The sequence below is a fragment of the Malaclemys terrapin genome, chromosome 10, assembly GCF_027887155.1.
Source record: "Malaclemys terrapin pileata isolate rMalTer1 chromosome 10, rMalTer1.hap1, whole genome shotgun sequence".
Taxonomy (NCBI): domain Eukaryota; kingdom Metazoa; phylum Chordata; order Testudines; family Emydidae; genus Malaclemys; species Malaclemys terrapin.
In genome coordinates, this window is record NC_071514.1 from 35647319 (window position 1) to 35671171 (window position 23853).

Here is a 23853-nt window from a genome sequence, read left to right on the forward strand (position 1 = left end):
TTCGGTGAATGCTGCTTGAAGCAGCTTTAATTTAGGAGTAGATAGCTGCTGCCTATGGAAAGAAGATTGCAGTGGACAGCATCTCCCCTACAAATATAGCTCCTGTAAAAGTCTAGTAGAGACTTGTGTGAACCCTGGAAAGGTAAAACAGTGCCAGAGAGACTGCCTAGCTGTGTGGAAACAAGATCTTTTTGCTCATTTAATTGCTTAATTGAGTCATTAAAAGCAGTCTTTTAAAGCTGTAATTGCTATTGTAAAGCTAGCTGAAAATGAGTAGAATTCTATAATGTAGTTGTGTTTTTCTTTGTTTTTTGTCTTACCAGATTCTGGAAATGTGTGCAACTTGGCTTTTTCCTTTTTCCTACAAGCTCTTTATGCTAACATAGTTTACTTTAGTTTTTTGTGTTTCTCTTGGGAATAACTAATTGTTTTATAGTTTTAAAAGCTATTAACCAAAAATACCATGGTTTGCTAGAGTTTAGCAAAAAGAAACATACTTTCCAGAGTGGATTTGCAAGGTGAGCGTAAGAATACAAGCACATATTCTGTAGAAGTATTTCCTTCTTCCTTTAGGGCTGGAGTAGTGCCTATTCAATAGAATCGGTCATCATGCAGATCAATGCCACTTTAGTCAAAGGAAAAGCCAGAGTACAGTTTGGAGCCAATAAGGTAAATATATTATGTATAATTATTGAAGTGATTTTTGTGTTGTGGGTAGATACTTGTTTTATTTTCCATTTTATGTTGACTCTTATGGAAAGCTCAAATATAAAACAGCTGTTGGTTTAAAGATTAAATTAAGGTCCATATAAACTTTTGGTTCACTTTTTGTGTGCTGAAACATATTGGTGTATTTGTGGCTAGTTTGCTGGAAATGAACGATATGGGTTTGTTAGGAAACAATATGTGTGGGCCAGAGGACAAATATATATATATTTTTTTTACATGGAAGGGTCAAAGAAGCAGGTGAAGCTCCTACTATCCTCTTTCTGGCTTCTATTAGTAATTTAATACAACATAAACTTCAGCCTGAACTTTCTCCCAAGGTTGACTCTTCTTAAGGCTTTCCCTAACAGTGGTCTGTCACTCTGTCCCTAGTTCTCTGTGCTCCTGAGGACAGGCTCCAACCCTTCTTAAATTCTGATTGGTGCTAACTGAATCCATCCTGTATTTTCATGCCAGGATGAGTGAGGAGCCCTGCATCCCTATGCAGGATTCTGGAGCATGTCACTCTGGTACAGGGAGGTTGTTGTATCCAAACTAACTTTAAACAACTTTTTGCCTTCTCTTGGTAGTTGAGAAAAAGTATCCGAAGAAAGCTTTTTGGTAAACACTAAATAATATTTTAAGAAAGGATGAAAAATTAATGAAATAACTATCATAGATCTTAGTATGTGACTCTAAAAGTTGTCTGACCTTACCACTATTAAGGGGACACCTGCTCTGTGTTTTAATAATGTATGCATAGAAACAGACTAGTAATTCACCATAAAACAAGAGACAAACCATGTTGTTAGGTATTCTTAAAAATGTTTACCCAGGTCCCACTTTAAAGGTGGTTTAGGCACTTAATTCTAAGTCCTATGAACCTTTCATAAGTGATCTAATTCATGCATGAATTAGATCACTTAGGCACCCTTAAAATGCATTTTACCCATTGCTTCTACTTGCCCTTTGGTAGGAGACCGCTGTCCTATTGGTCCAGTCCATTGACTGTTAAAAGTTAAGCAGTTTTGCTGTTCTTATCAACCTACATTTAATTTCCATCATGTCTGTCTTAGGATGTTTCTAATTTAACACTGATCAGATGTGCATTGCTATGGTCAAGTGGAGTTCTAGGGTCTGCAGGTTATTTAGGCCTCACAGCTCCAAACTGTAGCACAAATTTGTGAACCATCTCAAATTTGTGAGCCTGCAAACTTTGGAGGCATTTCTGATATTGGGTGCATGCAAACTGTGCCATTTGCACTTGTGCCTGCTCCACTTTTTTAAAAATAATTTCTCACCCTGAGAGCCAGATATTTAATATTACAAGCTTTGTGTGGAAGATGGCTAATTAGTTTGACAGTAAGAATCTTTTTAAACATGTTAGATAGGTTGACTTTTGAAATCTATCCACCTGGAATGTCCCTTACCCTAAAAGTCATTCATCTATGAAATGTTATGTCTACACTACAATAAAACACCTGTGGCTGGCCTTTGCCAGCTGTCTGGAACCCCAGCTGCAGGACTTTAAAATTGCAGAGTAGATGTCTAGGCTCAGGCTGGAACCCAGGCTCTGGGGTCCTTCCCCCTTTCAGGGTCCCAGAGTCCAGGCTCTAGCCTGAGCCCAGAGGTCTACACTGCAATTTTATAGCCCTGCAGTCTGAGCCCCTCATGCGCAAGTCAGCTGACACAGGCCAGCCAGAGGTGTTTTTATTGCAGTGTAGCCATACCATTACTGTCCTAATATTTGCCTGTATTGGTACTATGGAAAAATATTTTTTAACTTGTACATGATTCAGAATGCAATGTCTTAAGATGGTCTTTTTTTAGGGGGGGGGACGTGAAATATGCTAGGTGCAAGAACAGCACTTCAATACAATGCACTTTGAAACCTGAAGTCCTGTATTTTATCAGTTAGCAAGTCCCATCACACAGCCACTGTACATGGCTTTTTAGTATGATGAGAGCCAACTCTTCAGTCCCCGAGGCCATGGATTTTACAGGTTAAGACTGCAGTTTGTTTTCTTGCATGGCACCTCTCAATAGACATTTTTTTTTTTTTTTGTTCTACTTACAATACTGTCTAACTTTTCAAACAGTTACTTTATGGTATTTTGCTTAAGTGACTTGGTGTCGCTTCTTGATGGTAGTATTAAATGACTTATTTTTCTTTCAGAACCAATATAATCTAGCAAGAGCACAGCAGTCCTATAAGTCTCTAGTACAAATACATGAGAAAAATGGTATGTAAATATTTACATTTTGCAATTTTGTATGTTCTTGTCTGTACAAATTGTACAGTGGCATGGAAAAGATAATAATGCTTGAAACTAATACAATTGCCATACAATACAAACTTTTACCTGGTTTATTTGGGATAAAGCAAGAATGGCCTACACCTCTTCCCATGCATTGAAGGGCCTGTTTTGCATTTTGTTTCCACCCTGATTATCCAGAATTTTTTTTTTGTTATGCCTGAAATGTTTAGATGCTTCTCTAGCAAATAGACTCTTCCGTTCTCCAAAGAGCTTATCTAAATATAGCGCAAGACAAGTGAAAGCAATAATCAATGAGAGAATGAAGTAGGAGGGAGGATCAAAGGTTGAAAATACATGGAAAGTACAAATTAAAACGTGTAGCCTGAAAACTGTTCAGTCTGGCTCTGAAGGCGGGGAGTTATGCTTTCCCCCATACAAAACCAGTTGTCACCAGCTGGTGCTGCTGTTCACTTGTTGTGTGGTAAGGTGGACATGGCTCCCTCTAGAAATTAGTATTACTACTTTCCAGCTTGAGTGAGCCACCTGGGAGCAGATAACTGATCTAATAGCCCACATCATGATTTGGTATTGTTTTGCAACTAGACAATTCACCTAGACTTGTCAACTACTTTTAAAGTTGACAAGGCTCTTACAAAGAGAAGTACAGTAACTCCTCACTTAATGGTGTAGTTTATGTTCCTGAAAAATGCGACTTTAAGTGAAATGATGTTAAGCGAACCCAATTTCCCCATAAGAATTAATGTAAATGGGGGGGTTTAGGTTCCAGGGCAGTTTTCCCTACTCTGCAAGCACCAGGGGCGGGGGGGCTCAACCCTCAGCCTACCCACTCCACCCATGCCCCCACCCTTGACCCACCTCTTCTCCCCCACCACCACCTCCTCCCCCTTTACTTTGCACGCTGCGTCCTGGCTCCTCCTCCCTCCCTTCTAAACGCTGCAAGCCAGCTGATTGCCGCATTTGGGAGGGAGGAGAGGCGTGCAGAGTCCTCGCTCCTCTCTCCGCCTCCTGCCTGGGGCAATCAGCTGGCTTGCCGTGTTCGGGAGGCAGGGGAGGGAGGGGGGCCTGCACGCTGAGTCCTCGCACCTCCCCCCTCCTTCCTGCCTCCGAAACACCGCAAGCCAGCTGATTGTCATGGGCAGGAGGCGGGGGAGGGGGACGTGGGGAGGCTGCCAGCTGTGGTGAAAGCAGGCAGCCAAACAACGTAAGAGTGGAGCATTGCACAACTTTAAATGAGTATATCAGCAACATAACAATGAAACAACGTTAAGCGGGACAACTTTAAGTGAGGGATTACTGTATCTATTATTTATACTGTCTTGCTTTGGTGACTTACTTATCAAAGAATCTTCATCTAGGGACAGGGTGTGATCCAGTGGTTAAAACCTGGTACTGAGAGCCAGGAGAGCTCTGTCTCAGTTAGACCTTGGATATGTTTTTCAGGGAAACTGAGGTGCACATCTGTACAATAAGCATGTCTTCTGTATCAGAGGAAGAGATGTGTATTGGAAATAGTCGATTCTAAAGCACTTTGAAATGTTATGATTAGCTGCTATTACTTGAGCTTTTTGGTTGTTTTTATTCAAAAAAGTCAATATGGCTCTGTTTTTAGTTCTACCTATACACTACACTGATTACCAATATACAAAGCATTCACAGTATTAAAGATGTTTAAAGGCTTCTTTGTTAACTTATGGCTACTATAGGTACACAGGAACAGCTTAAGTAGGCACTGTACTAATCATACAAAATTTGAGGCAGATCTCTTAAAACTTTTGCTAGCATGGTGGATAGAATTAAATAGATACTTTGATTTTAGCAGTGTCCATTTAAAAAAAAAGTGCACACTTTGGTCTCACAGACTGAACCTTCACATGATCAGAAGTTATTCTGGGTATGTAGCAACTGAAATATATATTGAAAGGTAAATTGCTTAGTTGGCATTTCTGAACTTGCTGTTACAGTTCATCATTCCCATTCCGTCCTCAGCGGGATGAAACAGACTTGTAACACCAGGAACATCTTGGCCTATATTTTCATACACTTGTGCAAAAGTTGAGCATGTACTCGCAAAATAGGATATTCATATGCATATACACCTCTACCCCGATATAATGCGACCATATATAACATGAATTCGGATATAATGCGATAAAACAGTGCTCCGGGGGGGGGATGGTCTATTATCTAGACCATCCCTGACAGCTGTTTGTCTAAACATGTTCTTAATAACCTCCAATGACAGAGATTCCACAGCCTCCCTAGGTAACTTATTCCTGTGCTTAACTACCCTTGCAATTGGGAAGGTTTTCCTAATGTCTAACCTAAATTTCCATTGCTGCAATTTTAAGCCCATTACTTCTTGTCCTGTCTCCAGTGGTTAAAGAGAACAATGTATCACCCTCCTCTTTATAACAGTCTTTTACATACTTGAAGACTGTTATCATGTTCTCTTCTCTAGACTAAAACCCAGTTTTTCAATCTTTCCTCGTAGTCATGTTTCTAGATCTTTAATCATTTTTGTTGCTCTCCTTTGGATTTTCTCCAACTTGTCCATCTTTTCTGAAGTGTGATGCCCAGAACTGGTCACAATACTCCAGTTTTGAGGCCTTGTAAGTGCTGAGTAGAGTGGAAGAATTACTTTTCATGTCTTGCTTACAACATTCCTGCTAATACATCCCAGAATCTGGGCCTTTGTCTTAAGCAGATGGAAACTATATCACATTACTCTTTGCGGTCTATATTGGTGTCTTAAAATTTGTGTAATTCAGCAGGATGGCTGCCGCTAACAGGAGCTAAATGTTAATGCTTTATTTTCAAATATAAATACTGTGTCTGATCTTGCAAGGTGATGAGTGCTTTAACTCCCACTGAAATCAATAGGAGTTTTGGGTCTGTGGTGGATTGGTCTAGTTTTCAAATACAATTTAAATTTTAATTATACATCAAAATAGAGCCTAAAGCTGTCTCCCACTAAAGTTAAGAGTGCCTAATGTGTTTCTTTGTTCTTCTATAGGCTGGTACACTCCTCCAAAAGAAGATGGTTAATATTGTGGACTGTTGTACACCTGGACCAATGTCAAACAGCTCTTTTTTATTTCTTTCCAACACACACACAGACTCAAGCTACGAGTGCCCCTATAACAGCCGTACTGAAGACTTTAGCTATTAGATAAGTTAGTGGATAATCTGTCAACTGACACATCCAGTATAATTTACAGCCTTACCATTTTGCTCTTATTAGGTATCTTGGACTGAGCAGTTTTGGCCTTTACTGTATTTGTCCCTATGGATTAAGCATATTTGGGCCACTCCCTTCCTTCTCCATTTTTGTTTAAAAGTGCAAACTTTTTAAAGCTGGCTATTGAGTTACTAAAAGATCATTCAATAGGAGTCACTCACTACTTCTTACCTTTTGCAGAATGTGGACTGCAGAGACTTGCATTGTAATGTTTCATTTAAAGCCAACAAAGTTTAATACATTGTTTAATACTGTTTTAGGAAATTTCAGGTCTTGTATATCACAGTAGTTTTTCTGGTCTAAAATGAAAACATTTGTAGTATTGCCAAATTAAAAATATAGGAAAACAACATGTATGTTAAGTCATTAAACTTTTTTCATGGCTGTGTGAGGATATGAACTGTTTCTTGGAAGAGATACTCTTTATTAGATTGTTGTATTTTTAAGCAGAGCAAGGCTGTGCCAATAAAACCTTGTAACTAGTCACTTCCACTGGGGCATCAGAATCTTGCTGGGCTGTTTCTGCTACTAAACAAAAGGAGCCACAGTATGAAGCTTGAAGTTATTTAAGATACTAAAAATCTTTTTAGGTGTTCCATTTTATTAACGGGTTGTTGCAATCATTTGTAAACTAATGAACTTATAAAGTGATTGGCACAAATCAAAATGAAAATCCTTGAACAAAAGTTTTTATATAAAAACTACAATAAAATACAAAAAAGACATCACCTGATTAAGTTGTAAAAATAATGTTGCCATAGTCATGACAGTGCTTTTTGTTATTGAAAGACTAACAGGAACTATTCTTTCATTATTAGGAAATGAATCTGGGTCTGTGTAATTACTATATTTCATTGCCTTACCTAAATCAATTCTATTTTGGTTGTAGTATTAGTGATTAGACCTTTGTACTGCCAGGGATTGATATAAGGGTGTGTACCATGGATTAAGCACTTTTTTAGCCCAGAAGCATGTGGGTTTTTTTTGTTTGTTTTTAGTTACAACTATCAAATTTGTGCTTTTCTTTTCTCTATCAGGCACCCATGGGCCCTTGTGCATTTGCTTCTAGATCCAGTTTTTAGCTTGAAAGAACAGATTGAAGGAATTTGGCACTACTCCTGATACGTACTGTTTTGTTTCAAATAGTCTTCTAGGGAGTATAGTGGATGACTTGCCAGCCTTTCTGCTTACTTGGTTGTACATATATTCGTATACAATCCTGATAGCCAATTGCTCAGATAGCAACCTTAAGTGAAAGGCAGAACTCTTTAAGCATTAAAGTTCCTTAAAACCTGAGGCTAAAATCTTTGAATACATTATTGAATTCTTTAATATTCTAATGGGCTAGCAGGTTGACAGATGCACATTTGGCATGCTTTGTTTTGGATTTCATTTTTCATTGCAGAATTATTTGGCAATGTACAGTAATTTGTAAACTTGCATCAAGTTTATGAATAAAGAACCATTTTAAGAATTATTCTGTTTGTGGTTAGTCTTTGAATATAGATAGCTTTCTGTTCATGAACATGTGTGTGTTCCCAACCAATGCAATGTATAAAAGGAAAAACTGGTCAACAGGTCAAAACCTCTTTGGATTTCAGGTTCATGAGCACAAGTGTAAAATGCTCGTATGAAAAGCACCCCTAAGTATGTAGACCAATGCATTCTGCACTAGATGAAGTTCTTAAGTAGACTTCAGGTATGGCCCCATAAAGTACACTATAATCAAAGGTATAAAAATCACATGGATCACTGGTAGTAAGGCCCATTGGGGGGGTAAGGGGGAAATGGACTTGCACAGCCACAGAGGAGGAATACTCATTCACTGCTGCTACTTTACCCTCGAAGGTCAATGGGACCTTCAAACTGCATGTCTTGTTAACCAACAAGTGAGCAAATGGGAGGAATGCAATCAGATTCAATCTTCCACTTCTCTGAATATCTTCCTCCTCCTCCAAACACCTTAACTTTCTTGGAATCAAGCCTCCCATACCAGCCCCCATCTAATCCTCTAATCTTGAGTGAATGCTAGGAAAGCCAAAAGCCTACACAATCACAATCAGGCAGAGTTGAAAATCATTAGCCATGTAGCCAAATTGGTAAATAGAAGCAGACAGCACTGAATGCTAGGCTACCCCACAAATGCCCTTTGTCAAACAACTAACACAATCCCAGCCTTGAGTTCACAATCTAAATCAGAAACAGGAAACAAAATAATTGTTTTGCAGTAAGAGCATATGAGAGTTTGATCCCCATTTATCTTGCAAAAATGGAAAATCTTTCTAAACCTAAAGAATTAAAAATGCATTAGAGTGCACCTCAACTCTACTTTAACTTACAGTGGCAATGTCATATGGGAGTCTAGGACAAAAATGGTTCTATCTTCAGCAGTTTGAGCTGCATGTGGGTAAAGGAAATGTCACCTTCAATATAGGTGACACTAAAGTAACTTTCAAGTCTTATTCTCCATATAGAAATCTCCTGCATTAAAGGGACATTAACATAGAAACTGCTGACCATTTCTGAAAGTTGTTTACAGTGTTGTAGTTGTGTTAGTCCTAGGATATGAGAGAGAGAAAAGGTGTGTGAGATCTGGAACATCTTTTGTTGGTGGAAGAGATAGACAAGCTTTTGAGCTAAACAGAGCTTCTTCAGGTTTCTAAAAGGACACTTAAAAAGCAGTGTTTGGTACTACAGCTGCCCAAATCTCCTTTACCTGCTTTTTTGTATGTGGTTTTAAATTTTTTTCATCCCCCCCCCCCCCCCCCTGAGAACTGTGCAGTTGGCTTGCTTAACAGTTACTTCTCTATAAAGTAAAATGTTGTGTGAGGTGGGGAGAATTTTACCTTAAGATGTGCTGCTGGAGGTTTGTGTCCGTTTTTCTTATTCACTTAGGTTGAGAAGGGCAGTTGATCAACTCTAATCCAGCTACATACAGCCTGTGCCTTAAAGTCACACACTTATATATGTAACTGAGCCTGGAACAAACACCTTGAGGCAGGAAGGTGTGGTAGGTTTTTTTTGAGGAGCAGAGGAGAATGTGTAGCTTTTACTTTCTCACATCAATCCACTTGTTCCAGGCCCAGTTAATGCAGCTTTTAGGCTGGACTCTTGTTATGCCAGTGGTCTGACCCATAGCTGATAGATTCCCCTTTCCCAGTGCAATGCTTGGACAGGATGTAAAGGGAGGGCATCCAGGCATGAGGCACTGCACGCTCCGAAGGCCTGTTTGCCTCTTGTAGGCTGGGGCTTAGGCTGCCACACACCCCCAGTACTCTCTACTTCTAAAACTGCCTCCACCCAGCCCCACTCCCCAGGCGCAGGCAGAGGCATAACTGTCTCTCCCTCCCCCGCCCCCGGGAGCGTTAACGACAAACCACAACATTAAGGTATTTGTCCTCAGCCCCTGTGGGGCTGCGCCCTGCTGCTGTCCCCAGAATACAACTGGACAGGCGTCACGGCGATGCTAAGAGACTTGCCCAAGGTCAGACATGAAGGCCATAGCTGAGCAGGGAACCGAACCCAGGGCTCGCCGGGCTGGATCAGTCACATATGCCTCAGCCCCCATCGCCAAGAACTGGAAGTCACGGCTCCAGCGCCTGTCGTAATGTCACTACGCAGACGTTAGCCACCCAATCGGCACACGCACCATCCCCACACCAGGGAAGCGTTTTGTGGCTGGTCACGTGCTCTGGAGGCGGAGACCGGAAGTAGGGTCTGTGCGGATGACGCAATCGGAATGCGCCGCTGCCAGGACCTTCCGGCTCCCAGCCCGCTTCTTGGTGCGCGAGACAGGCGCCGGGAGCAGAGGCGTGGGTGCCCGTTGCCATGGAGTCAGACGGCAAAGGGGCCTATGTGCTGAGTAACCTGGCTGAGGTGGTGGAGCGGATCCTGAGCTTCCTGCCCACCAAGGCATTGCTGCGGGCGGCCTGGTGAGGACCGGCCTCGGGCTTCCCCTCGATCCGCACCGGGGGAGTTGGCGTTTGCCCCCGCGGGCTGAACCCTGGCGTCCCAGCTCCTTCCCTCAGACCGCCCCGGTGTCGCCCTGGGAGCTGGCTGGGCCCCGATGTCCTGCCTGGGCCCTCGCCCGCCCCCGGAACCGGGCCCCCGGTTGTTCCCCGCCCCGTGCGTAGGGCGGAGCCCGAGGACTGTTTGGGATCCAAGAGCACGCTCCGAGGAGCGCGTGCCCGGGCCTGTGACGCGAGCGAGTCACTCCCCGCGCTGGCGGGGGAACGGCTGGGCCCGTGGCCGGGGTGACGTGAAGCCAACGCACAGGCGCCAATTCCCGAGAACAATGTGTAAGAGGAAGCAAGGGCTGGACTCGGCCCTGCTCCGGCCTGATCAGGCCTCGCTGCTTCTGCAGGGCGGTGGGCAGGGGATGCGTTGCGGGAACAGCCCACGTTTCTCAGCTTCTCTTGAAGTCAGCCCCGCCCTCAGAATGGCTTCAAAACCGCGCTCTTTACTTCAGCCAAGCTGCGACAGAGTCCGCGGTGCTGCCACTCCGGGGTTGTTGCCTATGTAGTTCTCTGTTGCTGTCCCACGCAGCCGCCCGGCTTTGGGTGAAGCTCGTGATAGTGCTTGTCACGTTTGTAAATGTTGACAAAGTATTTTGAGCTCCTCGGATCAAAGGAGCCCTAGTAGCGCTGTGCTGTTCTGGTTAGTAGAGCTGTGACTGTCAGACACACACGCTGTAAGGAGGAGTTTTGTAGTTGCTTGACGAGTTTGTTTTTAAAACAAACGGATTATGTTAAATGAATTGCGAGGCCTTGTTTTGTTTTGAATGTTTCAAATTAACATTGTTTATTTTTGGAGAGAAACTTAAAATCACACATCACTATGTTCTTTACATACATTGAGTTCTGTTGCCACTGAACTCCATCATTAGGAGTCAGAAGAATAGACTTAGTGAACAAATCTGATAACACAAGAAAAAAGACTTTTTTTCAAGTGTACAAGGAGTATGTTGTCCCTAGACACTTTCAGCAGAAAACAAGGTTACCTTCTCTGTACTTTGACAGCATTTTGTTTTGCTGATTTATATATTTGTGCTGTAGAGAGGAGCTGGGAATGAATTGTTCAATATGCTCTTTTGACCAGCTACCCCAGACACATTATTTGGTAATTTATTGTGACTGGTACTGAACAAGGCAACTCATTATCAAAATTGCTGGCATTTTTTGAAATTCAGAAACCTTAAAACAATACCCATACAAATAATGTACTCAGTTTGTTCTTTAATAGACGTCAGTAGAAAACCAATCAACAATTTACACTTTGTGATTTAAATTTGATTTTTTTTTTAAGTGCAAGAGTTTCTCATAAGAATGTGGGATAGATACTTCCAAGTCAAAAATTGGGGGGGAGGAAGATTCACAGCTGCTAAAATTTCTTTTTGTATATTGTAGTAAATTTTTGTATTTTAGTGTTTGCCGGTTATGGAGAGAATGTGCCCGTAGATTACTGAGAACACAGCAGAGCATTGCGTGGGTCTCTGCACTTGAGCCTGGTCCATCTGATAGTCATTCACTGGTCCGTGCATTAGCCGAAGAACTTGAGGTAGGTAAAATACCACTAACTGCATACATTGGCCATTCCATTTGAATTTCTAACTACTGTGGTATAATCCATGTGCACACTTGTGAGTCTGTGGTGATACATTTTTCTAAAGTCAGTTCTTCCATACTGATGTTCTAGTGCACGTTTTAAGTTTCAATTCATATCTATACACAGCTGTATAAGGACATAAGAACATAAGAGCGGCCACACTGCATCAGACCAAAGGTCCATCTAGCCCAGTATCCTGTTTTCCGACAGTGGCCAATGCCAAGTGCCCCAGAGGGAATGAACAGAACAGGTAATCATTAAGTGATCCATCCTCTGTCACCCACTTGATTACCTATTCTGTTAATTCCCTCTGGGGCACTTGGCATTGGCCACTGTTGGAAGACAGGATACTAGGCTAGATGGACCTTTGGTCTGACCCAGTATGACTACTCTCATGTTCTTATGTCCTTGTACAGCTGTTTTATGGTTACGGAATGTTCAGCCATTTGGCCTTAAGCATCACATTATGCAGTTTCATGATTTGTCTGACTCTTTCACTAAAAAGACATTCTAAAGCTTGGTTTGGTCATACAAATGAGACATATTTCAATTTATTTTTTCTGGTCTTGACCCCTTTACCCATTAAAGTCAGAGAACCCCATTTTGTTTTGTGATCCCCATTGTATTTCAGGATCTCTGCTTTGTATTGCAACCTTCATTTTGAAGTGTTACCTTAATGTAGTCTTGCAAGTTCTTGTGTGGATTAGAGCATCCACGGGAGGAGGGAAAGCTGTGACAGCAATCAGGGGCAATCAACACTGAATGACTCTTCCCTACTGAAACGATGGCGGGGTTCTATTGGTAGGACCATTGACTTTGAATTTGGGGGGAGGAAGGACTGCACTGGCTGAAGCACGTGGAACAAAGGAAGCAGAGACTGTTTTAAAAGGGGTGCTTCTCTAAGCAAGGGGGCCAGTCCACTGGCACAGGTAAAAAGACCAAACTAAAGAGGGCAGGAAGGGCTGCCAAGCCTAAGGACACTGTCCAAAGCCAAGACACTCAGGAGGAGAGAGATCAGACTTGGAGCGGGGGGGACTGTGGTCAGGATTTTGTTCGTTTTTGTGTTCTCTTTAACTCGCTAATGCTTTTTAAGAGAAAAATGTCTGTAGTTAAGAAGTTCCTTTGCTAAGCCTGTGTTCTTTGCTTCTCTGCCACATTGTCCCAGAAGAGTTTAGCTAGCAGCCAGAGCTCCCAAGCCAGGTGAATTCTGGAGGTAACATGTCTAAGCAATTGGGAGTTCAGGAAGGCTGTGGCATTGATTCCCAAGTCCAGGCAGCTGGATTGCAGGGCCCCACTACCCAGGAAGAATGCCAGACATGGGGTCTGCGCTTGGGAGTGTGCCTGAGAGACGCACAGCTACAAACACTGACTGGTCACTGCTGAGACCCAAGGGGGTTAGACACACATTGGATCCAATGGGTTAGGTCCACTCACTCCAGACTGGTGTCTGTTCAGAGAGTGGGACTGGGCCAGGCTATAATAGGCAGGATTCAGTTTTTAAACTGGATTGTAAATTTTCATTTGAGTTTAAGGTGATCGTGATAAAATGGTAAGGAAAGTTCATTTTAAAATATAGTCTTATGTTGATACTGATCCTTAATTTGAGAGAATTTTAAGCAACTGTGTCTAACCAGGCAGACAGCAGTACCGACTTGGAAACAGTGGCAGGTAGTAAGTTATTTGTGACAAGTCTGGGGTCCCATTTTTTTCACCATTCTGGAGAATATAAGCCCTCATTTTTCATCTACAAATTTTAAAAGTTCTAACTCCTTTCTTAAATATACACTGGAGAATGATCAATGCATGGTTTATAGCACTTTAAAATGAGCGAAGCTGAAGCAGGTGACGTTCTCTGCTACTGATACAAACTTTAGAGAACTTGGACAACCGAATATCATAGAGTAAATTATTTCTAGTTCCAAACATCAATGAATATTTAAATAGAATATTTCTCTAGAAACACAAATGTACAAATCACTACAGTTGGTCAGATTTATTGTTTTTATATATAAATAAAAAAATCAGCTCTTGAAGTGGTAACTGGATGGCTCTAGGGATTTACAACTGAACAGGGAGTGCTCTGCCTTTAGGGCCACAAATGTGGGCTATATCAGTAGTGACAAAGTTACCATCTGACAGCTGTTTGGCCAGTTATGAGAATTAATGTCAGTAAAGTGCACTGAGGTTCTTTGATAAAAGGCACTAGAGATGTACCCATGCTTGTCATAGCCAGATCTTTCCTATCACTGACTTCCAGGAATCTTCCTCTCTTGCCTCTAGTTCATTTTGGTTTTCTTTGTGGGACCAAGGTGTGGCAGCCTGCAGTTAGGTAGCAGAGTCTGCTTTTCTTATACTGTGTTTTCATTTATCTTTTTGTACTTTACAGAATGTGCATGTGCTGCCACAAACAGTACTCTACATAGCAGATGCAGAGACTTTCATTGGATATGAAGAGTGTCACAGACAAAAGAGGGGTATGTATAAATCCTATCTATACTTTAAGAGAACCTTGTCAAGTACAACTGTAATGGAGTAGGATGCTTAAAGGAAAACAATCAGGTAATGTGATATTGTCAAGAGGGCATTGTCACCTTGTGTTTGCATCAAGAGATGTGATCCATGTAAATGTAGGCGATTCTATGTATAGGGCCCTACCAAATTCACAGCCATGAAAAAACATGTTGTGGATCATGAAATACGGAATTGTAGGAGGGTCACAGAATTGCCACCCTTACTTCTGTGCTGCCTTCAGAGCTGGGCATCTGGAGAGTGCAGAGCAGCAGCTGCTGGCCCGGTGCCCAGCTCTGAGGCAGCACCACCATCAGCAGTAGCACAGAAGTGAGGGCAGCATGGTATAGTGGGGGTCGGGGTTTGTCATTTTTTGCAGGGGGTCAGGGCGGGCGAATGCCCCCAGAGCGCTTTGGTTCTCTGTCCTCTTCCCTTCCCCTCCCAGACAGACAGACAGACCAAGGCCCCTTAAACCCACAAGTGCTGGGCCTGGAGAGGGGCTGGGCTGGGGGTGCACCAGCCAGGCATTCCTGCATTGCGCCAGGCTCCAGCTGCTAGTCCAGCTGGACTGAAGAGGGATGGGACTTCCTCTTCCCCTGCACGGTCCGCTCTTGGGGCTGGGTCAGACCCACCTCTGGAAACCTCCCCTGGCTGCAGGAAGCTCTGCGGCTGCTGGCTGGGAGCCCAGTTCTGAAGTTGTCCCCATCGTCAGAAGTGGTGCAGAAGTGGCAATATTGCATCCCCAGTGCAGTAGCCTTGCAACTGCCCCCCACAATACCCTTTTGGGTCAGGACCACCATGGCTAAAACACCATAAAATTTCAGATTTAAATATCTGAAACTGTGAAATTTAAGATTTTTAAAATCCTATGATCGTGAAATTTACCAAAATGGACCTTGAATTTGGTAGGGCCCTATCTATATAGATTCATAGAATAATTAGGGCTGTTGATTAATCGCAGTTAACTCAAGTGATTAACTCAAAAAAGTTAATCGCGATTAATTGCACTGTTAAACAATAGAATACCTAAATCTTTTTCTACATTTTCACATACACCTCTATCTCGATATAATGCTGTCCTTGGGAGCCAAAAAATCTTACCTTGTTATAGGTGAAACCACGTTATATTGAACTTGCTTTGATCCACTGGAGTGCGCAGCCCCGCCACCCCGGAGCACTGCTTTACCGCGTTCTATCCGAATTTGTGTTATATCGGGTCACGTAATATTGGGGTAGAGGTGTATATTGATTTAAATTATAACACAGAATACAAAGCGTACAGTGCTCACTTTATATTATTTTTGATTACAAATGTTTGCACTGTAAAAATGATAAAACAAAATAAATAGTATTTTTCAAGTCACCTCATACAAATACTGTAGTACAATCTCTTTATCATGAAAGTGTAACTTACAAATGTAGATTTTTTTTTTGTTTTTGTTTTTTGAATGCAGTTATGTAACAATGTAAAACTTTAGAGCCTGCAAGTCCACTCAGTCCTACTTCTTGTTCAGCCAGTCACTAAGAGAAACAAGTTTGTATAATGCTGTCTACTCCTTAATTACAATATCACCTGAAAGTGAGAACAGGTGTGTGAAATTTCTAAAGGTAGCTACAGCACTCAACCCAAGATTTAAGAATCTGAACTGCCTTCCAAAATCTGAGAGGGACGAGGTGTGGAGCATGCTTTCAGAAGTCTTAAAAGAGCAAGACTCTGATGTGGAAACTACAGAACCCAAACCACCACCACCAACAAAAAAATCAACCTTCTGCTGGTGGCAATCTGGCTCAGATGATGAAAATGAACAGGCGTTCGTCAACTATCCAAAGCAGTGTGATCAGGCATGTCCTCTGGAATGGTGGTTGAAGCATCAAGGGACATATGAATCTTTAGCATATCTGGCATGTAAATATCTTGAGATGCCAGCTACAACAGTCCCATGCAAATGCTTGTTCTCACTTTCAGATGACATTGTAAACAAGAAGCAGGCAGCATTATCTTCTGTAAACAAACTTATTTGTCTGAGTGATTGGCTGAACAAAGAAGTAGGACTGAGGGGACTTGTAGGCTCTAAAGTTTTACATTGTTTTGTTTTGAATGCGGAATTTTTTTTTTACATAATTCTACATTTATAAGTTCAACTTTCATGATAGAGATTGCACTACAGTACTTGTATTAGGTAGGGTTACCATATTTCCACAAGCAAAAAAGAGGACACTGGGGCGGGGGGGTGGGAGGAGCCCCGCTCTAGACCCGCCCCCATCCACTCCCTCCCACTTCCCTCCCCCTGACCCCTGACTGCCCCCCTCAGAACCCCCCCCCCCGCTCCTTGTCCCCTGACTGCCCCCTCCTGGGACCCCTGCCACTAACTGCCCCCCTAGGACCCCACCACCTATCTAAGCCGCCCTGCTTCTTGTCCCCTGACTGCCCCTTCTTGAGAACCCCCTACAACCCTACCTGTCCCCTGACTGCCCCGACCCTTATCCACACCCCCACCCCATATTCACACCCCCGCCCCCAGACAGCCCCCCGGGGACTCCCATGCCCTATCCAACTGCTCCCCGCCCCCTGACAGGACCCCCAGAACTCCTGACCCATCCAACCCCCTCTGCTACCTGCCTGCCTCGACCCCTCTGACAGCCCCCCCAGAAATCCAGACCCATCTAGCCCCCCTGCTCCCTGTCCCTGACTGTCCCAACCCCTCTCCACACCCCTGCCCCCCTGACACCCTCCCCGCCCCCCAAACTCCCGACCCATCCAACCCCCGCTCCCTGTCCCCTGACCAGGGCCGGCTTTAAAGAGCCCAGGAATCGGGCTGCACTCTGGCCGGGGTTGCGGGGCTTGGGGCTGGGCCGGGCGCGCTCGGCCGGAACCGGGGGCTGGGCCGGGCGCGCTCGGCCGGAACCGGGGGCTGGGCCGGGCGCGCTCGGCCGGAACCGGGGGCTGGGCCGGGCGCGCTCGGCCGGAACCGGGGGCTGGGCCGGGCGCGCTCGGCCGGAACCGGGGGCTGGGAGGCTGGGCCGGGCGCGCTCGGCCGGAACCGGGGGCTGGGGGGCTGGGCCGCCGGGCGCCGCTCGGCCTGGGCTGGAGGGAGCCGCTTGGCCCGGGCCACGCCTCTCCGGAGCTCTCCTACTCGCCCCCCCCCCCTCAGTTTACCTGCTACTGCCTCCCGCTTGCCCCTGCTTCTTTTCAGACTTCCCGCGAAGATCTGATTCGCGGGAAGCAGCGGAGGGGGAGGAGCAGGTGGGCGGAGCATTCAGGGGAGTGGAGGAGCTGGATAGTGTGGTAAGGTTGCAGGGGATGGGGGGAGCCGGGAAGGAGCTTTGGGTGCCCAGCGGCGCTTGGTCGCCGCTTTTCTGTCTATAAATAGCCGACGGGGGGGAAATCCCGGACACTTTTAGATTTTTTAAAATCCCCCCTGGACGGCTATTTATAGACCGAAAAGCCGGACATGTCCAGGGAAATCCAGACATATGGTAGCCCTATATTAGGTGAATTGAAAAATACTATTACTTTTGTTCTTTACAGTGCAAATATTTGTAATGAAAAATAAAGGCACTGTTTTAATCCATATGCAAAGTCAATTCTATTGCTGCTTAGGGTAGAGGTCTTTGAGTACAGACAGAGGCTCTGTGTAACCTGTGGCCAATCACTTTAACCTTTCTGTGCCTTAGTTTTTCCTCCTCTTTTGTTACAGCAAGGAAAAGAAATAGTAAAGAAACAGCAATTGCACTAGAAAAGCTGTTGCCAAAACGATGCCAAGTTCTGGGACTGGTCGCTCCTGGAATTGTAGGTAAGAGGAAGCAATATAACAGCCTGATTTCAAGATATATACCAAACGGTTAACTTTTTCAGACTACTATTTATTAGACTCCCAAATGCTCTCAAATTGAGGCACAGTCCTACAGATTTGTATGTAGACCATACTAGTATCTCACTGTCTACTAATTCCAAATTGCTCAATGTCTACCCCGTTTAAAGAATTCGTGACAGTGCTGCTAAGTTGTATGGTGTGACTTGAAAATTCTTAAACTCACATTTTTCAGTCTGCATAGAAAAGACTGACTTTGGAAAAAATTGGATGTGCTAGATATTTGAACTAGGATCAAAGGCCTCAGTATCAGCTGAGGGCTATTATGGAATTTCTTCTGGAGAAACCTGCTCAGCAGTCACATATAAAGGTCAATGGTATAGCAGACTTGACCAGCTCAGACATGATTTATGGGATTTCAGACACAAACTTCGGAAAGCACTATAAACTCTATCCTAGTTGTGATCGTATTAGCTTCCACACCCAATTATTATGGTGTTTTCATTATTTTAAGATCCAAGTGATACTTTGTGTCCAAGCGAGTTATACAGTATTCACATTTCTTAATCTTTGATATGACTGCATCTACAAAATAAGAGGTGACTATGCAGAGAGGTCATAGGCTGTACTCTCTGTATCTCCTTGGCAGAGGATGGAATGAAGCACACATTACATTTTTTGGTTGGGGTCATGTTTCTGACCAGTCCCTTAGGTGTGTGTTAAGAAAATCTCCCATATTTGAGGAGTCTATCTCTAATAAACTCATTGATCCAGATTACTTGGCCAAACTTCCCTGGATCTGTTTGTTCAAAATTTAAAGAAACACAATGGATTTAAAAATGGCACTTAATTTTTTTTTTTTTTTCACTTTCTGTATTACAAAGGACATGCAATGGCTATCACTGAAAGAATTGAGGGAATTTTCCTTTATTTTCAGTTTAGTTGTGCATTTGACTCTTTGTATATACTTTCCCCAGTTTGAGTGAGTCATCACTTTTTTTAAAAGTATGGACACATGGTTGTAAACCCACAGAAATTTGCAGGGGTCAGCTGTACCAAATGAGATTTTGTTTGTAAATTGACTAACTTTCAACTTGACCATAGGTAATATTTTCAAAAGCACCTGCATCCTGTTTTTTTTTTTACCCAGTTTCCCTTTATGTATGTCATTACGTAGGCAAAAGTATTTTAATCAAAATAAACAAGATATTCACATTACGCTTCTTTATCAGTTACTCCAATGGGCTCAAGCAGCAATCGACCTAAAGAAATCGAAGACGGTGAAGCTGGCTTTGCTTTATTGTTCCCTAAAATTGATGGTGTGAAAATCCATACCTTCCACTTTTGTAAAGTCTTTGATGAAAGCAAATTGACTGAATCAGGCAAGTCATTTAATTTTATATCAAATACTTTGTGTGCTGTAGCCTCAGTTTTGTAGGGGCTCTGTGTGAAGTGAATTGCTGTATTTGTGACTGCAAAACTCAAGTTGCCTCCTGGCTGGGTGGGTGGGCGGGCCAGGTTCCCTGGAATCATGGACCACCATATAAATGCAAAAATGCAAGGCTGCCAGTGATTGATAACTTTGTCCCCCCAGCAGGGTACTAAAGTACAAAGTGTAATCTTGAGAGGTGATCTTGGATCTCTTCAGTTAAATTTGAGCAATCCTATTGTTCCAGCTCAGTGCATGAGTGGGGATGTTGCAATCCTGGATACAGTCATTCTCTTTTGGTAGCTTCCTGCATTATTGAACAGTCATCACACAATAATCAGGACTGTGCAACTGGAAATGTTTCAGATTGTTGTTGTTAAACTGGGGCTCGGGGTGGTTTTTTTTGTTTTGTTTCATACTTCAATATCCATAGTCCCCAAATTGTATGCCTTGGTGAGGAGCAGAGCAAGAATCCCCAGGGGAATATATACGTAATGTACAGTCAACACACTATGTGCTCAGCAAAATGTCTTGCTTGTGAAGAGTAATTTGGCCAGTTTGTGTATGAGCTTGCTCACTTCTGCAAATTGACAGGTACCTCATCTGTGACTGGAAAAACCCAAAAAGCTAAATATTGAGGGAGTCGATGAGAGCTAGAAGGGGTTTGTACAGTCCTCCTGCTAACAGAGCCAGCTTTTGAGCACTATAGAGGAGAATCTCAGCATTCATTTGTGTGTGTGTGTGTGTGTGTGTGTGTGTGTGTGTGTGTGTGTGTGTGTGTGTGTGTGTGAATAAATATATATATCTTTGAAAATGCAAACTGTCCAGCCCACCACTTGAGGGCACAGGATGACTTGCTTCTCCCCATTGCTGCGACAGCAGTGAGCTAGGCAGCATTACTGAATGTGTTTGTGGGTAGGTGTATAATAAATATAATGAGAATAATTCAAATGCTTGGATTTCAGAGACTGAGAGGTCTTAAAGGTAAAAATTTTGCCTTAAAGGTAAAAATTTTTATTTTTTGTTTTGTATTCCCAGGTCTTAAAAATAATCCAGAGCTCCGTGTGGTTCTTCTATTTGTCTACAATTCCTGGAAGCCGGGAGCTAATCGGTTTCTTAATCAGATAATCAATCCTTTAAATGAAAAAAGTATCATCTTGGCTGGGGGGTATGTGGAGAGCTTGACGTCACTGACCTCTGAGAAGTGGGTATCTCTTTCAAGTTAATTTGTGATGAAACATTGTGGAATTGTAGCAGGGTACAGCACTGGATATGAAACCTCTGTGAATAGGGCTGAGTCAGACATCTGTGAAAGGCATCATCCAAGCACAGTGATGTCATTTTTACGTAGGGAGAAGAAATACCCAAGGACTTCCTTTTTCTAACCAGTGTTGTTTTTCATAGTAGTAATGAAGTATTAAGGAAAGTCTTGAAATCACAGTGAAATATGTAATAGGAAAGATGATACAGGGCTGCTGCTGTGTACTCTAGTAGGAAAAACTGTAGACTTTGTCACATGGCTTTGCTTTGTGGCCTGTTACAAAAAATAGTTTTAAATCTTGGATTCTAGAGAGCAACTTTCAGGTGAATTAGAGAGGACATTTCCTGCTTTGAAGATTCTCTACTGGTGAGAGTTTATTCCAGTTTGACAGTGCTTTGCTTGAAATCGATTCTGCCTTCTGCATGATTTACTCTTCAGCATTTGTGCTCTTTTCTTTCTCATTATGCATTATATAGTAACATTTTGTAATTGTTTGCTCATTTTTAGGGAGGCCAGTCTTGCCAGCCAGTTTATAAAGCTTTACATTTCAGATTTCATCACTGGGGTGTGTGTGTGTGTGTGTATATGTGTATGTATGTATAGCTGGCTGCTATCATGTCTTCCAATTTGTGTGTTAAATTATTCCTTAAGTGTATTACTTCCATTTTTGTCCATTGTAATGTGAAACAACTACAGCAGACCCTCGCTAGAATGTGCGTCTTTCTAGCGCAAATTCGGTTATAGCGCGGGACCGCGCATGGATCCCAAATGTAATTACCTTCATTGGAATCCATGGTAACGCAAGACCGCGCATGGATCCAAAGCCCCGCATTCTAGCAGGGGGCTCAGTGTACGTAATTTCTTCCTGTCAGGTGTTGAGATGTCAGTAATAATCCCCTGGCTTTTTTAAAATTCTGTGGCCTGAGATTCCTAACTTTTGAAAAAATTGCTAGCCTCAGTCTCTACAAAAGATGCTGCTTCAATATGTAGCTACTCGGTCTGTCAAGCGATTAAAAAAATGGATCTTAATCACAGTTTTAATCGAACTGTTAAACAATATTAGAATATCATTTAAATAGTTTGGGGGTTTTCTATATTTTCAAATATAGGGTCAGAGCTGGGGGCACGGGGCTTCAGTCGCTCTTGAGGTTTGGGGTGCTGGGCTCCATCCCCCTCCCCGCTGTCCGGGGAGCTGTGGGCTAGGGCTGCTTCAGTCCCCCTGCCACCAATGCCTCCCACCCCGCCCACAGGTATGCGATTAACGTGTTAACTTTACTTTCAGTTAATCATAGGCTTTAACTGCAATTGACAGCCCTGGTAGCTATAGTAATAGATGCTCAGATAATGTTCTGATTTGAAGTACTCTTTAAACCCCATTGTGTATAAGTATTGCAAGTTGGAGAATGCTGTTCTATAGTATGTTTGCCAAGGAAAAACATATGCCCTGGACATTATGCCAAATGTCCAAGAAGGATATCTTTCCATTGCTGAGGAAAAGGAAAGGTTTGCAATTTGGAGCATCTTTGTTGCTTTTGTGGGTGACTGAAAAAATCTCTTTAGAATATTGTCGTCTATTCTGGGTGTTCAGTTTGTATAATGTTCTAGTGCAGCCTTTGTATTTAGATCGAGATCGGTTCCTTTGGAATCTTTTCTAATTTGGTGTATGTTGTCTTTCAGTAACACTGAGGCTGGCGATTCCTATGGTGTGGTTGGATTGGCTTTCAGTGGACCCCAGCTACAGAGTGCTACAGTTTTGTTAGACCAGGATGTAATTGATGAACGGACTGTAGAAGCAGCAATGCAGCGTCTCAAAGCAGCAAACATTCCTGAGCACAACACCATTGGGTTCATGTTTGCGTGTGTTGGCAGAGGATACCAGTATTATAAAACCAAAAGGAATCTTGAAGCAGATGCATTTAGGAAGTTTTTCCCTAATGTTCCCCTGTTTGGCTTTTTTGGACATGGAGAAATAGGATGTGATCGAATAGTCACTGGGAATTTCATACTGAGAGAATGCAATGACATAAAGGATGATCTACTCCATGGTTATACTACAGTTATGACTCTTATTCATCTTGGTTCAACTAAAGCAAACCAAGTTTAAACATGTTTTTTAAATACACCAGCTGAGCTACTTGGTTGTTTCCATTCCAGAAAACTGAAAAATCTGGAATACATACATACTATAAAAGCACCTTCCAAAATCTAAAGTAATCACTTTTGTAATGTTATAAAATCATGTAGTCAGGATAGTGTTTAATGCAGTAGGTATGGGGAAGCTTTGCATTTTGTGTAATACTGTGCAAAAGTCAGAACTGCAGGTAAATGTACATGTGTTCAAATTTTACAATAGAAGGAAGCTTCTTTCTTTCTTTCTTTCTTTCTTTCTTTCTTTCTCCTAAGGCTAGAAGAGTGCACAAATGGCAGTGTAGTCCAGCAAAAACGCTCAACAGTGAACCATCAGTATTTTGATGTGATCTCTTTTATATATGAAGTCTTTAAAAGCTACTGATGTGTATGTGTCCGGTTCCACCTTTACCTGAGTCTTCTCTCAACAGAGATTTGTACATTCCATCCAGATTCAGAATTGAGCCCTACCTACAAGCAATAATACCTCTTTATTAGGTCAAATGAATGAGAATATTTGGGCAATAATCATGAAGTGTTCATTAAATAAAATACAAAATATATGTAAAAGGTACAGTGTCTTCTATTTTTAGAGAAAAAAGCCAATTTAAAGGGACACTATCAGGTTACAAACTGACTCCCTTCAAGAACACCTTGGATTAAAACAATTTTAAGTATCTGACATACTCTTTACTGCATCTGCTGGTTTACTTTTGCATTTCTCAGCTTGGACATGAAAATGGACCAGTCACCTTTGCTCTTAGATTCTCCGGTACAAGCACAATGATGCATTGTGGAGGTTGCAGATGCTGCAAAGGGCTGTTTGTTCATTTAAAAACATCCTGTAGAAGCTTAAAAATAAAAATGGAAACGTTTTCATTGGCCTCAAG

At 42.7% G+C, this 23853-nt stretch overlaps 2 protein-coding genes across 3 annotated transcripts in view; both read left to right on the forward strand.

Moving 5' to 3' along the window:
• Positions 1-6122, forward strand: part of UBE2Q2 (ubiquitin conjugating enzyme E2 Q2) — a 72272-nt gene extending 66150 nt beyond the window's left edge. The window contains exons 11-13 of one of the 2 annotated variants that reach the window (XM_054041519.1): positions 574-669; positions 2882-2948; positions 5998-6122. In XM_054041519.1, the coding sequence (XP_053897494.1) occupies positions 574-669; positions 2882-2948; positions 5998-6029 (195 nt within the window). In that variant the 3' untranslated portion in view covers positions 6030-6122. The other variant, XM_054041520.1, reaches the window with a different exon arrangement.
• A 3810-nt stretch (positions 6123-9932) lies between these two features.
• Positions 9933-23211, forward strand: FBXO22 (F-box protein 22). The gene is given in 8 exon segments (XM_054041522.1): positions 9933-9980; positions 9982-10154; positions 11646-11778; positions 14213-14300; positions 18033-18128; positions 19379-19528; positions 20614-20779; positions 22514-23211. Coding segments are annotated over 8 exon segments (1266 nt in total). The 5' UTR covers positions 9933-9947; the 3' UTR covers positions 22941-23211.
• Positions 23212-23853: the final 642 nt, after the last annotated feature.